Source organism: Mastigoproctus giganteus, chromosome 1, assembly GCF_048544385.1.
Source record: "Mastigoproctus giganteus isolate SK-2022 chromosome 1, ASM4854438v1, whole genome shotgun sequence".
Lineage (NCBI taxonomy): Eukaryota > Metazoa > Arthropoda > Arachnida > Uropygi > Thelyphonidae > Mastigoproctus > Mastigoproctus giganteus.
The window spans coordinates 35,807,566-35,826,632 of record NC_143575.1 but is presented as its reverse complement, the minus strand read 5'-3'; the positions used below and the strand labels follow the sequence as shown (position 1 = coordinate 35,826,632).

The 19,067-nt window shown below is 35.7% G+C and overlaps 1 protein-coding gene across 1 annotated transcript in view; it reads left to right on the top strand.

The window, feature by feature from the left end:
• Ptpmeg (protein tyrosine phosphatase Meg) overlaps positions 1 to 19,067 on the top strand; it is a 526,004-nt gene that overhangs the window by 403,832 nt on the left and 103,105 nt on the right. Inside the window, exon 18 of the mRNA XM_090379497.1 lies at positions 17,857 to 17,926. Within this exon, the coding sequence (XP_090235623.1) occupies positions 17,857 to 17,926 (70 nt within the window). The remainder of the gene's footprint in view (positions 1 to 17,856; positions 17,927 to 19,067) is intronic.

Sequence of the window (19,067 nt, the reverse complement as noted above, 5' to 3'; positions counted from 1 at the left end):
AGAAATTGCATAAATCAAAAGCTGAATTGGATGAACAACAAGTTGAGTTGATGTGATTCTTTGGATATATGGAAGAATAGTATTTTTCATAAATATGAAAAACAGGCGAAACATTAAAAAATTACTGTTGCACAATTTAATTCGGTATTAAAATTATAATACAGCATGTCTTCATGAACATATGTGCTAAATGGTACTTTACACATACCATTTATCAATGAGGAGAATGAAATTTTGAATGAAAATAAATATTTTGAACTTTATGAAACCAACAAAGAGATAATTACCTTGAGAAGAAAAGAGTTCGAATCTGATATTGATATTGAAAAGACGCTAGCAATTCGTAGGCAACTTTGTATCGAGCTTGGTGAGAATGATGAAAATGGACTGGTGGTGGGAAAAAAATGAAAAATTTTTTAAATCAAAAGAAATTGATAATGATTTCTTTACCAACAAGAAAACTATTGATGAGATGAGAATGGTGATGATGGATAAATTATCATCTGTCTTTAGGATGCGAAAGAATGTCTTACTATCTGAAGAATACTGTCATTTGATGAGTAGTACTAATAAAGAACAGAACAGTGCGCATTATTACTTGAAGCTATCTATCGTCAAATCGATAATCAGATACATGAGCCGCAATTATTTCTCACTGGACCTGCTGGCTGTGGAAAGACATTTACTCTTAAATTATTGATGAAAATGTATAATCGCTTTTGTAAGGTATCAGTGTTACTGGTGCCTCCACAGGCTAGCACACTATGGACATAGATGGTGATGCACCAAATAAATCTCCAATCAGCCAACCTCCATGGGCACCGCTGCTGTGGCAATCGATGGTACAACAGTGCATTCTGCTTTCCGTATATATCTATCAAATAATATTGAACTTAGTAATGAAATTCTTCAACAATATACAACTGCATTTCAACATGCACATAGTAGTAGTAGTAGTGGCATGTGATGCAAGAAAGCAAGTGTATGAGCTTATGCAGCATCAGCCGAAAAAAAAAAAATCACACTATTCCCTCCAAATGCCTGTCCAGTTCCTCCTTAAATTTATTTAACCTATCAACTTCCACAACGACAGATGGAAGTCTGTTCCAGAAGTTAACCACCCGCTGGCTAAAGGCAAATTTCTGCACATCTATTCTACATCTATCTTTTCTTAATTTGAATTTATGCCCCCTTAGGTTCGTAATATGAACAAGTGGAAGGGTCCCATCAGAATTCAGCGTGCTCAACCCATTCAAGGCCTTATACACCTCAACCTCAATCAGATCACAGTGCAGGTGCCCAGTCTCCAGCCACTGCAATTTGCAGAACTTAAGTCTCTCTTGGTAAGAGGATCCCTTCATTCCCCTCACCAATCTTGTTGCCCTTCTCTGTACATGCTCAAGCAAATCTACATCCTTCCTAAAATGAGGCCTCCAGACCTGTACGCAGTACTCAAGGCATGGCCTGACCATTGCCTTATACAGAGGGGCAATCACCTCCTTTTCCCTACTAGCAAAATTCCTATATATTATTGACAAAACCCCATGACCTGCCCTGGCAGCCTGTCTGCATTGCTCAGAAAACTTCATATCTGACTGCACAATTACTCCCAGGTCTTTTTCATTTTCTACCATCTTAAGTGTAGTACCACACAGTTGGTATGTTTATCTGTGGTTACTTCTACCCATATGCAGTACTTGGCATTTGTCAAGGTTAAACTTCAGTTGCCACTTCTTAGCCCATCTGCCCAAATTATCTAGATCCTGTTGCAGTAGCACACTGCCATTACTGTCATTAACAACCCTGCCAACATCTATATCATCTGCAAACTTCGACACTTAGCCAGATATACCTTCATCGATATCATTGATAAATATACAAAACAACAGAGGACCCAACGCCAAACACGGGGGGACTCCACTAATAATATTAGTCCACGAAGAGCAACACCCATTAATTACCACCCTCTGTCTTCTCCCACTCAACCATCCTTTTATCCATTGTAGCAACTTACCCTTAATACCATTCTGCTCCAATTTGTACAATAGTCTTCCATGCAAAACAGTTTCAAAAGCTTTCCTGAAATCCAAATATATGATATCAAAATTATTTTTTGCATCCAGTTCCTTTGTAACCACATCATAATATCCTATTAAATTTGTCAGACAAGACTTTCCGTTAACAAACCCATGCTGTGTCTGAATTATTGTGGCAGTCTTGTCTAGATGATCCTGCAATGCATCTTTAACCAGTGACTCCATTATTTTACCTGGAACAGAAGTTAAACTAACTGGTCTGTAAGGCGTCTCCATAGCCAGGTGGGCAGGAGCAGCAGTGCGTAGCACACACTTCTTGATTAGACCGGGGTTCGAGCCCGTGACCACCAAATACGGAGGATGCGGAAAGGTCAGGGAACGACCACCGCATATCCCTGGAGCAATATGGCCTTAGTTGCTAATGCTCCTAAAAACCAAATAATAACAACAACTACTCTGTAATTACTCGTGTCACCCTTCGATTCCACTTTGTGAATTGTGGATACATTTGCACATCTCCAGTCCATGGGGACCTCCCCTGAGTCCAAGGATGCTCTCATAATTATGGCTAAGGGTTTGCTTAGTTGCTTTGCCACCTCCTTTAATATAACTGGATAGATCCCATCCATCCATCCAGGTGCCTTTCTTATGTTTAACTTCAACAATTTCTCCTCCACTTTGCTCTCAGTTATTACAAAATCATGAATATGATTTTGTAATAACTGAGAATTATGTAATAACTGATTTTGTAATAACTTAATAACTACAATTTGATAACCTTCTGCCATTTTCAAACCTTAATAACTCCTCGTGTGAATGTAGGTGCAAAATACTCATTCAATTTGTTTGCTATCTGAGCAGGATCATCAGCATTCGAACCATCGATATCAAGTGGACCAATCAGATTCATCCCCTTCCTTTTAGAGTTTATACAAGTAAAGAAATCCTTGCTGTTTTTCTTAACATCTTTTGCCAAAGATTTCTCGTAATCTGCCTTCGCCTGCCTAACCTCCTTTGTGACCTGATTACAGACTAGCTTATATCTGCCATAGGCTTCTGAGTCGCTTGATAATTTATATGTATCCCATGCATTTTTCTTCTCTGTCATGAGTCTCATTAGTTCATTTGATAACCATTTAGGCCTAAACCTTGAGCAATATTTCTTAATAGGTATGAAACTTTTAGTAGCATCCACGATTAATTCCTTGAATGCTTCCCATTTAGAATTTACTGTTGGTAACATCGTCAGTTGATCCCACTGCACAGAATTTAAAAACTGTCCAAAACCACTGTACTCACCTTTACGGAAGCAAAAACCCTTTCCTTTACCCCTGCTGGTAATTATATCTTTAAGTAAATCCCACATCAGTACACTGTGATCACTGCCACCTATTGGTTTCTTTATCTGCAAATTCTTAATACACGAATGAGCACTGCTGATAACCAGATCAAGAGTATTACCCTCTCTGGTTGCCTCTCGGATCTGCTGCTACAGAAAACAATCGTCCAATAAGTCCACAAAAGTCTTACTAGTGTGTGCGTGACAAACCCACAAGTTCCAGTCAATATCTGGGAAGTTAAAATCCCCCATTATAAGACATTCTAATTTACTTGCCCACTCTATATGTCTGTACAATTGTTCATTGTATTCATTAGGCATATAACACACTCCTACTCTTTTCGCAGTGCTTATGTCACCTGACTCAACAGTGCACTGTTCATCTATATCAACTGGATGCACTTCTTTTGATTTTGTTTTTCTTAATTAACAGCATAACACCTCTTCCTGTCCTATCCTCTCTGTCCTTTCTGTACACATTGTACTCCCCAAATTCCAGTTCTGCATTCCTTATATCTGTGTGACACCACGTCTCTGCTATCCCAGCAATATCCGCCTTTGATGTCTTGACCAACACTTCAAATTCATCAAATTTATTTACTATACTTCTAGCATTGGTATACATGCAAGTATACATGTACTTATCCTTATTATTAGCTACCCTAACACATCCCATATACCCACCTGTTTCACGATGACTGCCATCAGTCCCTGAAACCCCCACACCCCCTCACTCCAGGTCGCTACTTATTTTAATAGAAGTTGTGCAAGAATCACCTTCACCTCTGCCTGCGGCTACTTTTAACCTTTTAGTCTGTGAATCCCCCAAGCTAGCAGTTTTCCGACACTGCCTCGATAGCATCAGCAAATATTCTTGCACCCTTTCTATTTAAGTGTATCCCATCCCTGTAGAAGCAGTCTCTCCTGTTAACAAGCACAGACCACGCTGAAAAAAATTCTACCCCTTGAGCCTTGCACATTCCCTCCAGGGCAGAATTGCCCAGACACGATAATTATAATAGACACATACTATTATAATCGATGAAGTTAGTATGATTTGTGCAGAACTATTATCGATTATTGTTATGCATTTAAAGCTGATAACTGGTGTTCATGAAATATCATTTGGAGATATAATTATATACTTCATTGGAGATTTACAGAAAGCAGAATGCACTGTTGTACCATATATAGCCTGGAGAACTCATTGATTGCTCCAGAATAATGGCATTCACTGCAATTTCATGAATTAGTACAAGTTGTTTGACAGTCTGATAGTACATTTTCTAAAATTCTTACAAAAATAGGCAACAGAGAAGCGTTATTAGCAGATGAACTTAAAATTATAGAATCGAGATTTGTTACCATAGAAGATGCTACTAATTTGCTACTAATTTATGTCCGCAAGGGATTCGACTATTTTTAGAAATAGTGATGTAAATGCCTATAATACAAATGCTTTAGTTACAGATGAAACCCATGAAGTGGTTGCACAAGATTTATACCACAGATATCGTTCCAAAGAACAATTAGCAAGTATGCGAAATAAAATTCATAAAATGTCAGTGACAAACTGCAGGACTTCCATACATTGTACCATTATTGAAAAGAAAACCGTACATGATTATTACAAATATAGATGTGGTCAATGGATTTGTAAACGTTGCAATCGATACTTTAGTATATTTTGAATTTGAGGACAACAAAACAGTTAAACAAGTCTGGATGAAATTTCCTGGGTTAAAAATAGGACATAACCTTCAATCTCATTATAAACGATATGTAAAAGATAAACATTTACCTAGTCAATCTGTACCTATTATAAAATGAGCAACTATGATTCCGTTCGAGAACAATAGGAAATTCACACGTAGATGTACACAATTTCCTTTATTATGTGCTTGTGCTTTGACTACATATAAATCTCAAGGAGAGACCTTCGACAAAGTTGTATATAATTATGAGAAAGATCATCAACAGTAACTAGTATACATGACGTTATCTCGAGTGACCTCATTACAAGGTTTATATATTACAAGTCCCCACGACGATTTCACATTTCACCATGGCAAAGCTACTAGTAATATAGGACTTCGTGCTGAACTATATCGCTTGAAAAATAATAAGCTACCATCCCTACAGGATGAACTGCAAGATTCCATACAAAGTGGTATATCTATATCATCAATGAACGTACAAAGTTTACGGGCCCATGTTCGAGATATCGAAACAGACACAACCTTACAGCAATCCAAAATGTTGATGTTAAGTGAAACGTGGTTGTTTAATGATGAACATATATTACTTAAACTATTCCAATGTGTGACTCAATTTAAAAGGTTGAATGTTCGTAGTGGTGGTGTTGCGATATATCAACGTGAAGGTTGAACAATCATCAGTACACCACATATCTTTGCACAACAGCAATAGCAGCAATGCGACAGCAGTATCAGAAGAAATTGGAGACATTTGTGGATCTTTGTGCAAATTCAATAGTGAATCTATTTTCATCGTTGCCATATACATCACTCCAGAGATGTCGTTAGATATAATTCAAAAATTCATAAACAAGAATTTCATGCCGTGTGCCATTGAAGGTGCAAAATTATGGGAAGAGCCCTGGATCGTATACCTATAGTTCTCGCTGGTGATTTCAATCTAGAATTAAATTCTGAGACTGGAAAGAAGTTTTGTGAATTTATGAAAGATATCTTCAATTTAGATATTAAATCAAATACTTCAGTAAATACTACACGTAATAGAACGACAGTCGATGGAGTATTCACTCGGGAATTAAAATAATTTGAATGTCAAAATTATATATCTTATTTCAGTTACCATAGACCAATAATTTTAGTGTTATTATAATATATTTTATACGAATAATTTCATTGTACTGAAATTATTTTTTCAATAAAAATAATGCAGCAATACTTTTTTTAATTTTACTGTACCAGTTTCATAATGTTTTATTTTACTGTACCAGTTTCATAATGAGTTCCTGCAGTAAATCCAAATACTTTTTTATTCATTTCACAAATATACATGGTCTCAGTGATTTCTGTTTCCACCAGCAGTCTGCCAAGCCCCACTTATATATATATATATATATATATATATATATATTTTTTTTTTTTTTTTTTTTTTTTTTTTGACAGAATTCCAGTTATCAGTTGCCTCAACCACTGCTCTTCTGAGTAATTGTCCTAATTATTCACTGTACAATTCCTTTTGCTTCAAAGGTAGTACAGGAACTCCCTGACTTACGTAAAGGTTGCTTTCCGCTGAACACTACGTAAGTCGGATTTTACTTAAGTCGGGGAATTTCCCCCATGCTTGTGCAGCACTCGCAACTGTGCTCACTGAATTGATTGAATCAAAAAAGATATGTTCAATGAACATGTAAATAGAATTATTTATTGTATCTATTCAATTTTTTATCTCATGCGCAGGAAAAATTACAGAAGCATGCAATTTAAAAAAATTTAAAATTATAAAATTTTAAGAGAGGAGACAGGCATAACATCAGTAAGTTTTACCTCTCGAACATCGTTGCAAGAATCAACGTCTTCAGCTGATAAGTACACCATTGTGGAGGTTGAGAGCTGTGGAGAATTAGAAGGAGCCAGCCACTGAACCTTATGAAAGAACATATTAATGGATGATTGGACGGTGGCTTCTTTATTTTCATCGTAGATTTCTTTGTAGCAAGCAAGCATATCATTCACCCTTCTGTTAACTTTTAAGAATCATTCACTGTCAGGATCCATCTTTCCACATCTCGCCATTGCCATCTCTCTGGTGATGAAACGTCCTGGCTCCTCATTTGGTTCATCTTGAGCTAAGGCCAGGTGGGCAGGAGCAGCAGTGCATAGCACACGCTTGTTGATTAGACCGGGGTTCGATTCTGTGACCACCAAATACGGGGGATGCGGAAAGGTCAGGGAATGACCACCGCATATCCCCGGAGCAATATAGCCTTAGTTGCTAATGCTCCTAAAAACCAAATAACAAATTGAGCTAAGTCAGCATTTTCTTCTTTCACTATCACTGCCTGCAAGTAAATAAGTTCTTCATTAGATAATTCCTTCTCTTCATCATCATCATCATCAGCCATTTTCAATCCACTACAGGATGAAGACCTCTCCAGCAACTTTCCAATTCCTTCTGTTTTGTGCAATGGCCATCCATTTACTACCCACGAACTCACGAATTTCATCTATCCATCTCTGCTGTTGTCTTCCAGGTTTTCTTCTAGCTCCTCTTGGGTACCATTCTGTTATTTTCTTAGTCCATCTGTCATCATGTCTTTGAACTATGTGTCCTGCCCAAGACCATTTTCTTTAGTTTTGATAAGAATATCCTTTACTCTTGATATTTTAAGGAGTCCTTATGTGCTGTAATGTAATAACTAGATCGTATGTATAGCTTAGCTTAATTTTCAGCACTCACCTCATAGTAATCCGCTTAGCTGGTGGAGGGTTTTATCACATACATAGTGGTTATAGGATTCTAATACTTTACAGGGATTATGGGTTTTAAAATTAAGTTATGGGCTGTAGAAAAATTTTTAAGAAAGGAACGTGCGCGATTATTAGCTTATATATTTCCCTTTTTTCTCTTAATTTAATTTAATTAGGCAACCATGGAAGGCGCACTTTCCTTTCTTAAAAATTTTTCTACAGCCCATAACTTAATTTTAAAACCCATAATCCCTGTAAAGTATTAGAATCCTATAACCACTATGTATGTGATAAAACCCTCCACCAGCTAAGCGGATTACTATGAGGTGAGTGCTGAAAAAGTAAGCTAAGCTATACATACGATCTAGAATATCCTTTACTTGAGTTTGCTGCCTAATCCATGTGTTTCTCTTCTTATCTAACAGTCTGATTCCTAATATAATTTGTTCCATTCTTCGCTGTGTAGTTCTCAGCTTCTCTTCCATTCTTTTTTGGGAATGCCCACGTTCCACTTCTATAAGTCATGGTGGGGAGTATACATTGGTTCATTATTTTACGTTTCAGACAAACTGGAATATTGCACCTCAGTATGTGACTATATTTCCTGAATGCTATCCATCCAAAATTTATTCTTCTCTTTACTTCCATCCATTTATCATTATTACAGCTAATAACTTGTCTCAGATAAGTATATGACTCCACCTTTTCAATTACTGCTCCTTCAATCATTATGTCCCTGTCTGTGGCATACTTGTTCATCATTACTTTTGTTTTAGCCATATCCTTCTCTTCATCCTCTATTAACTCCTCCGTGTCTTTGGCATCAACCTCCAACTGAAGTAGCTCTGCAACCTTTATAATGTTATCTGTAACCTCTTCATATACAGTAAACCCCCGCTATTCGCGGGGGTTACGTTCCTGAGAAATGTCGCGAATACCGAAAACGCGAATACTGAGTTATGGCTCCCATAGTAATAAAGGGGTTCCGTTCCAAAGTATGAAATATATAAGAAAAACTAGTCTAAAATTTTGTCTATGTATGTATTATATGTACCTTCATAATATGACTATGTACATAGACAGTACATAGTGAAATGCAAGCATATGGCATCGAAATGAAAATAAGAAACAATTTAATATTAAATGTAATATTTATTAGAAATTTCAAACCAGCGCCTTTGCTAGCAAAAAAACTTATCCCGCCAGTGCTATCACCAGTTTCGCTAAAGTGTTCATAAAGGAGTTTTGCCTTTTCACGAATGATGAGTGAACTTAACGGAATTTTATTTTGAGTTCGGTCTTCTATCCACAGATTTAAAGTTTTTTCCATTTTTTCTAATTTAACATCACGAGTTACAGAGCAAATTTTTGAAGCAATTAGCGCGTTTTCACGGACACTACGGCGGATTTTTCTTCCGATTTTTTGATTGATCGTACCGTTGACTCATTGATTTTATAATGTTTTGCCACTGAAGAGAGACACTTTCACCATTAGAAATTTTATCTAATAAATCAATTTTATTCGCTAATGTCATCACCTTCTTTGCTATTTTCACATTTCTCTTGTTATTCATATTTTTGTAGGGGTTAGAAAGAACTTGTCTACAATAAAGTCACTTTCCTTCCGTTAAAAAACTTGAAAAGGTCTGTTTTACACTGCAAAACGGTAATTTGTCATTTTTGTAAGCATATCAATTTATAAATTGATAATGGCTGCAGTTTACCCTTTACTGAAAAAATATTGCGCATCAAGGGAAAAAAATAAACGCAAAGATAAAAAAAAATGATAATAAGATCAATTTATAAGCATATAAATTAAAAGTAAACGACGAAACCTTCCATGGCAAGCGCATAACACATACCGAACAAGGATTAGCGAGAAACATCCACGCTCGCGATTTTGTCACCCCTCTCCCCCCACCCACTGAGCACTGTTTTGACCGGGAAAGATAATTTTAGCCACGCTCATGTTTTTTTATGGCGGAAAATATTCACGGCGCTTTAAAATTCACATTTTTTTTAGGTTTTATTTTATATTAAATCGACGATCGCGAATACGCGAAACCGCGAATACGCGAAACCGCGAATACAGATACCGCGAATAGCGGGGGTTTACTGTAGTTCTTCTTTTTAAATCCTTTGAAGCCTTTTACATGTTGTGGGCATATTTTCTTCCCTATACCATTTAAACAACTTTTAGTAATTTCCACTCAGTCCTTATTAATGTTTAACATGGTGTGGCAAATATTGTAAGATTTTCAAAAGTCTCTTAACGTAAAATTTTTCTCATCGTATACTGCAGACAATGCCTGAGCACATGTGCGTAAATAGTATGCTTTTAAATTCGAAATAACACTCTGATTCATAGGTTGGATAAGTGAAGTAGTGTTTGCCGGTATAAATATGACTCTCATGTTTGAATTGAAATCATCTAGATGCGTAGAATGTCCAGGAGCATTATCTGATAGGAGCAAAATCTTGAAAGGAACATCGTTGTCTTTACAATATTTTTCAACCTCGGGAATGAAGCAGCATTTAAACCAATCCTCAAATAGAGATATTGTTATCCATGCTCTCTGGTTTGATTGGAAATGCAAGGGTAGGGTCGTTTTATTGATGCCCTTAAATGCAAGAGGATTTCCAGAATGGTACACAAGCAGTGGGATTTTAATCTGTAATCTCCTGCTGCATTAGCCCCAAGCAAGAGCGTGGCTCTACCTTTCGACACATTGAAACTTGGTATTGTATTTTTTTCTTTGGGAATATATGTTTGATCCAGCATTTTTCTCCAACACATCACAAAATTTCTCTGCAGCTGCAGAATTGGCACTGGCGACTTCACCGCATACTTTAATGTTGTGGAAACCAGCGCAATGCTTGAACCTGTTAAACCACCCTTTGCTTGCCACGAACTTGGGTTGGGGTTCATTGTACTTATCCTTAATATCTTTATAAATACTCGTTGCTTTTGCTTGAATGGTCATTAGACTCAGGGGCACTCGCTTCTGAATCTGATTTGCCATCCTTATTATTAACAGCTGTTCCATCTTCGATATAAGCACCTAAATGCTGTTTTGTGATTACTGTTGATCTTAAGTGCGTTGATCCTCTAACATAAAATAGTATTCACTGTTGAAGTAGCGAGACCTAATTCCCTTGCAATAAATGACAAACTTTATACTGCTTCGTACTTCTTAATCATTTTCATCTTCATTTCTAAATGAATTTTGTTTCTTTCTTGGCACTACCACCGCTTTCACTTTTTATTTACATATTAAAATAGTGAAATATATGTAATATGTAAATACATATTACATATATTTCACATATATATATGTAATATGTAAATAGGAATTAAGAAAAGTTTCTGAAAATTAGTTTTTTATATGATTGAAGATTTCAGTGAAGGGGAACTCATTTCGCCATAATAGTGTAAAAACCCACACAATTGCAGTTATCGGTATTATCGCAAATGCAATAAGGTCGAGTTTACTACCCGTTTATAATTAGATGCACTAACAGAAAAGCCCAAAAAACCGGAAAGTGCAAATTGTTTTTATTGTTTTTCGGTCGTGACCTCCAGAAACGTGATTTAGAAAAATATCACAAAGGCATTCAAAATTGATTCTTATAATGGGAACATATGATAACAATGAACGGTGTGCGCGATTGCCATTACGAACATGACCTTTTAGAAAGACAAATAGCTTAGTAATACAGCAAAATTTTCAGTTTCCAAGACTTGGAACGAATTACAAAAAAAAAAAAAAAAAAAAAAAAGTGTCATTGGGTTCAGATTATGATATTTCCACGATTTTTTAAATTATCACTGGCTGGCAAAAACTTAAGTAAAGTCGAATTGATGTAAGTCGAGTATTACTTGAGTCGGAGTTCCTGTACTTGTGCAGGGCAGTGTTAGAGACTTATTTGGAATCGCCTCTTTTTGATTTTCTCTGGCTTAAAATCTCTCACTCCATTTTGTAAAATTCATCTGTTGCTTCTATTGTTCTCCCAACTCCATTAATCACTTGGAACTTTTTGACTTCTTCCAGTCAAACTTTCCTAACAGTGTGGTAATTTTCTTGGTGATGTTAATGTCCACAACTCCAGCTGGCTTCCATTTTCTACTTGCAAGGACCCTTCTGGTCGAGACGCTGAGGCTTTTGTAATTACTAATGACCTTGCACAGATAGTTTACCTACAGAACACCTGACAATCCTAACCGCACACCAAACACACTCTTGATCTTTTTCTCATCAAAAACTCTTCAAATTATACAGTCAGTGTTAGTGGTTCTCTATAGTGACCTGAGAAGAGACCATCACAGCTTTGTGATGTCTCTTCTCCAATGTAGCCTTTTCTAATGATAGTTCTCGTCCTCATGTTGTTTGCCATTACAACATTACAAGAATGTGAAATGGGATGAGTGTGGCATTTCAATTCTTCTTTTGCTTGGTTGGATTACTGTTTTAAATCTCTGGATGTCAGCGTTTGCTCAGATCATGTCAGTGAAATTATTCTTGTAGAGAATTATCCTTTTATAATTATCTTTTATTCCACACTTCACCTTAAAATTTTGATCTCTCTAAACCTTGTTTATCCAGTAAATGTGCTAAGACTGTTCACAATAAGTAATGCATATCACAATTGGTTCACTCCCATTCAAATATCTAGGTTCATTTTCTGCCTGTGCTAAAGCTTACAACAATTGCAAAGATATTAGCCAATACAAATTGGTTTTTGAACAAGCTAAGAGTAGAAAACTTGCTTCTTGTCCAAATAGTAGTCAAGCATTCTGGTCTCTTGCCATAGCTGTTGGCTGCAACTTTTGCCTATCTGTTAAAACCTGATGGTTCTGTTGCCTCCTCAGCTAAAGATAAAGCTGAAAAGTAGGATACTTACTAGCATACTACTTTTCTTCTAACTCTTGTACTAATGATCTTGGTAAACCACCATCTGCCATTTCTAATACCCTCCACTCAAGCCTCCTGTTGTCTTCCATCAAAAGGATATCAGAAGAATTTTGAGCACTCTTGATGCCAAGAAAGCTCCAGGCAGGGCCTAACTTGATGACATGTGGGCCTTAGCAAAAGTAATTTTTGGGGCCCCTGTAAAAATGTTTATTATGAAATGACATTTAATATTTTTGAATTAATAATGATAAATGGATAGGTTTTGTGAAATCATGGCAGCAATGGTGCATTCAAAGGCAAATATATGGGGTTGAATGTGATTGTCATGTATAATTTTGGGGTCATGTGTAGGCAAAAATTGGAACCCCTGGACTAAAGTCCAATAACGCCACTGGTATACCAGCATTCACACAGGTAGCAAAACCCGGTTTGTGCACTTATCTAGACACCGGCAGACTCACCAATGGCTAAAGCAAAATTGTGCAGAATGAATATGAAGGTAACTCTGAAAGTTTCGAGAAGAAGGTGTTTTGTGCGGCCTTAATTGCAGAGGATGAACAGTTGGCATCTCCTTATCCATAGGTTTAAGGTTCTCACAGTGGCAGAGGGTACTATAGTAGAATTTTGTTTTTTGAATTGTAAATAAAAAAATTTATTTTATGATTCGAGGGGACTGGACCCCATGAGTTTACGGGGCCCTAGACAATTGCCTTGTTTGCCTAGGGGTAAGGTAAGTCCTGGCTCCAGGTCCTGATGCCATTTCTCCACTTGTTCTCATATCATATGCTACTGAGCTGGCTCCTGTTCTGTGTTTCCTTTTCACACTTTCTTATTCCTCTGGTATTTTTCCTTCTGCTTAAATTTTTTCATATCCAACCAGTTTCTAAAAAGGGTGAAAATCCTTCCCATCCAGTTATTGCCCATTGCACTTACCTCTACTCTTTCCAAAGTAATGGAGAAATCCATGAACTGCCTACTCCTAAACTATCTCGAAATCCTCCATATGATCAGTGATTATCAATGTGGATTGTGTCAGTGTTAATCCACTGGTGAAGTACTAGTTTATGTTAACCATTTGTGGACAAATTCAGTGGAAAAGTTTGATGAAACTCAAACTATTGATCCTGATATGTCTAAGGCTTTTGATTGTGCTTGGCATAAAGGTTTTCTAAACAAGCTTCTGTCTTACGGATTGCCAATGTTTTTTGCAATTCGGTATCCAGTTTTCTCTCTGGCTCCATGCTGCAGGTGATGGTAGATCACAGTAAAGCAAGTATCCGCTATTTAATTTGTCATTATATTAATTGCTGATCAGAACTAATTTTTCTTGCATTTTAGGAAAACCATTTCTGCAATAATTGAAGTTGAATGTCACCTGGTTGTTGGTATCTTCAACAGGTTCCCAGCATTTTCCTAATATTTCAGCCACTTATAAATGTCAGCCTTACTTTAACCAGCATTGGCAACTGCTGGTTAAAGTAAAGTAAAGTAATGGAGTAGAAATTCTTCAGATGTTCTTAACATCTGAAAAATTTTCACTCCGTTTTCTATTCCTTGCCCAAAACATGATGTGCACACATCTCACTTTCATATCCATTATGATTGTGACAAAGAGGCTTAAGATATCGGAACATCAGCAGTAAAACTTGCTAGCTCATTACTGGCTTGATGGAAGTGTCTCAGATCCAATAATCTGGCTCCCATCCCCATACACTAACTCATCGTCTTGACCCTTTACTACTACTTCCTCTTTTTCTTTTGTAATAGACATTTTGAATGGGAGCTTAAGTATAGCAGTTCTCTCTCTCTCTCTCTCCCCCCCCCTCTACAAAATTTTCTTTTCTTTTTATCAATTAATTTATTGTTTAATTTATGCATTGCTGCAGGGTATCTGCAAAGTCTCAATGTATAAGAAACCATGTATAAATAATCTAAATATCATCTCCATTATCAGTAATAAAGTTTTAGAACTCTAATGTAACACTTATTGTGGTCTGATTATTTGAGTTCCTCCCATAACTGTCACTTGTTTACAGTTGCAGACTTAGACAATTTGATGATGCTTTGTGTGTGCATTGATGCATCATTTTTTTTCTCCTATAAGACTTTTATCCTGCCTGGTCTTGTGACATCACAAACTGAACATGTTGAACAAAACTTCACACTTAACTGCCTTAACACAGATACAGTGTGGATTATCATCACTGTCAGAAAACTGTTTGGCAAACTTCTGTCATGTTTTCAGTACATTTATCCCCATTATTAAATTCTTTATCTACCAGAGACACCTGCTGTGCCTCAGCGGACAAACCCATGGTCAACCAGTTCGAATCACATTTTGGTAACAGTAACCCAATAGAATGACAAACAAATTGTGACAGATGTCAAGATTACTTCCACGCTGCAGTCAACAGTGGATCTGCCTTTCACAGTTCTCATGTGATTTATAAAAGTGCACGGCAAAATTATGGATGCCCTATAGTTTTGTTTTATTGTTACTTTTTATTTATTATTTAAATGTTCTTTTTTTTTCACCCGCCTTTACTGCTTACTATGGTTGTTCATGTGTGTCACAGGAATGTTGGTCCATGTTGACTCATTTGCTTCCCAAATGTTGCAAATTGAATGGCTGTGGACCTCTAATCTGAAGAGATCATTCCACTTCATCCCAAACGTCTGCAGCAGGCTGCTGCAGATGTTAGTGATTCCAGGCATTAGTGTTCCCAAACCCACTGTAACCATACCTTCTTATCTTTTGCTTGACATGAGTGGCATCCAGTTTTGTCATCTATTTCAATAACCCCATCCATGACAAGGTATGATATTTGTGCATTCTGAAATGCTGCTTTGGTTACTACTGGTAGAACACTGGGTTTTTCTTTGACTGACTGTTTTGTTACCCTGCACAAGTCTTGTCAGCCTCCATTGGCCTCTCGCACCAAAAAGGTATTTCCAGCCACAGGATTGCTGATAGGTGTATGTTATTTGGTTATTGGACCAATCTCGATATACCTGAGAAATAGTTCATACTTGAAAAACCCAGAAGGGTTGCAGTTTCAGATATATTCTTATGGTGCACTGGCAGAGACTACCCTGCCACATTCAAACTCGCTTAAATTTTTTTTTCTTGCCCATTCTCACATTGAAATCCACTTATAGCATCCCAGTGTATCTGCCCTCCAGCTTTATATGCCATGTTACAAATGTATGATGCTTTTATCAAAGGAGTGCTCCAATTCATGAAAAGGGTTTGTCTACCTAATAAGATGTGGCCACTCAGCTGTATATTTCATCTACAGCATAGAGACCATGAATTTTGCAGTCTAAGATAATCTATCTACTTCGTGAATTTTAAAGAATACAGCCACTTACATAATACTTGACTTCTGTAAATTTGACTTTATGTAAGTTTTTGCTTGCTAGTGCAAACTTTAAAAAATCATGGAAACGTATTTTGCATCCCTTAGGAAAAAATGGAGGTATTGTGAAAATATTGTAATCTGAACCCAATAACACTTTATTTGGTAATTCATTCCAAGATCTCGGAAGTTGAAATTTTCGCTATATAACTAAGCTAAATATGTCTCTAAAAGGTCATTTTTATAATGGAAATTGCACTACACTTTCATCGTTATCATATGTTCCATTATAAGAATCAATTTTGAATGCCTTTGTGGTATTTTTCTAAAACACTTTTCTGGAAGTCACTACCATAAAACAATTTGCACTTTCCAGTTTATTGGGCTTTTCTCTTAGTGCAATCTATTATAAACAAGTAGTAAACTCAATCTTATTTCATTTGCAATAATACCGATAACAGGAATTCTTGGATTTTTACATTACAGTTTAATGGTGAAATGAGTTCCCCTTCACTGAAATCTTCAATCATATAAAAAATATAATAAATTTTCAGAACCTTCTCTTCATTCCTATTTACTTATTACAGTGGTGACGGGAAAGGGACCAACAGAAAGTGCAAGTGCTGGCAGTGCTAGGAAACAAAACAAAATTGATTTAGAAATAAAGATGATTAATTAAGAAGTACAAAGCAGGACGAAGTTTGTCATCTATTGCACAGAATTAGGTCTCGCTGCTTCAACAGTGAATACTATTTTAAGGGACAGTGTGCGTATAAAAGAACATGCTAAAGGATCAACGCATTTAAGATCAACAGTGATCGCAAAACAGCATTCAGGTGCTATATTGAAGATGGAAAAGCTATTAATAATATGGATGGAAAATCAGATTAAGAAGCAAGTGCCCCTGAGTCCAATGGACATTCAAGCAAAAGCAAGAAGGTATGAAGGATAAGGTGAACCCCAAGCCAAGTTCATAGCAAGCAACAGGTGGTTTAATAGGTTTAAGCATTGTGCTGGTTTCCAAAACATTAATGTATGTGGTGAAGTCGCTAGTGCTGCTTCGCAGCTGCAGAGAAATTTTGTGATGTGTTGGAAAAAACCCCTTCTAAATCTCCATAGCCCTCAATTTCTGCAGCGGCATGTTTATCAGCTGAAGAGTTAATTCTGGCAATGATGCTCGAAAGGTAAAACTTAATGATGATGTTAAGCCTGTTTCATCTCTCTTTGTAATTTTATAATTTTGAAATTTTTGTAATTTTTCCTTCACATGAGATAAAAAATTGAATAAATAATTCTCTTTACATGTTCGTCGAACATTTCTTTTTTGCTTCAATCAAATTCAGTGCACATAGTTGCGAGTGCTGCCTAAGCATTTAGGGAAATTTCGATTTATGTAGAGTTCTGCGGAACACAACCCTTACATAAGTCTGGGGTTGGCTGTATATATGTGCATTTTGTCATGCTGTATGAACTTTATTTGATGTTTAATGTTTGGTTCCACTATGTGATTTATTGTCCAAAAATCAGAAAAATCCATCAAACCTCCAAATCTAGAGGTTGTTAGATTTGGAATTTTATACCTGTACTCGCAAACACTTTTTTTTTTTTTTTTTCCCTTAATTCATAATTGCAAATTTTTATAACATTCCTGTTTTTTTTTATGTTGTTATATATTTAATATTATAAAAATAGTGCTAATTATGCTAATTGCATTTATGATCTTATGATTAAAAATTTTTATTTTAGGTAGTTAAATTGATTAGGGCATCAAGGGAAACACCTGCAGGCGAGTTAGTTTTAACTGTTCGACCTAATGGTAAATATTCTTTAGAAACATTTTTTTGAAAGAGTTTTCACTGGAGTAGTGATTTTTAGATGCCACTGTTTAGTAACTCAAGTATAACTTTTCATTTTTGTGTTGTATATTTGTTGAATTTCTCAGGTTTACATGCAATTTTATTAATTGAAATTCCATTACTTTTAGGTATAATTTGAGGTAATGGAATTGCAATGGGTCCTATATAATGGAATCATATCCTATGGATATAATTACAGAAAAAGGATATAGAAATTAACGGCCTCTATCATTAGATATATAATATTACTTAGTTAAAATATAACTGGTTGCATTCCGATAATTTTAAAAAAGATTATGTTAGATTTTATTAGTATAGTTTCTATTATATAAGTGAAATAATAAATTTCTGAATTTCTAGATTAGTGAGACATGGTAGCTAGCAGCCACTGGGCTTATAATTAATATCAGTAAATTTCTGATATTAAATAATAAACAGTGTCTCAAAACTCATACACTAGAAGGAAAATATTTGATAAATAAAACAAAATTATGATTGTTATTTCAAATGTGTCAATATTTACTTCAAGCCACTAATTGATTTTAATTATACATGATATCTTAGCCTTTATTTATGTGTCTTCAGTGATCTCGGCACTATTCAATAAGATTTTTAGGTTTTAGTTCCTCTATCATATAATACAGATAGATGAACTAATATTATGTTATTGGATAACATATAATATTACTTAGTTAAAATATAACTGTTTGCATTCCAATAATTTTAAAAAGATTAAGTTATTTCATTAGTATAGTTTCTGTTATATGAGTGAAATAATAATTTTCTGATATTCTTATATTAAAAATAGCTCTTGCTATTTTTTAAATTAGATTAGTGAAGCCCAGTAACTAGTAGCCACTGGATTATAATTAATGTCAGTAAATTTCTGATATTAAATACAGTAGAACCTAGATAAGAAGTTTTCCAAGGAGTGGAGGTTTAAAACTTCTTACAAGGGAAAACATCTTAGGAAGAAAAATAGCCTTAAGGGTATGGAATATTAATTACACATATAAAAATGAAAACATACACATAAGTTAAAGGTCATTTTTAAGTACTATTGTAAAATTTATAAATATTTTATTCTGCCTATTATGGGAA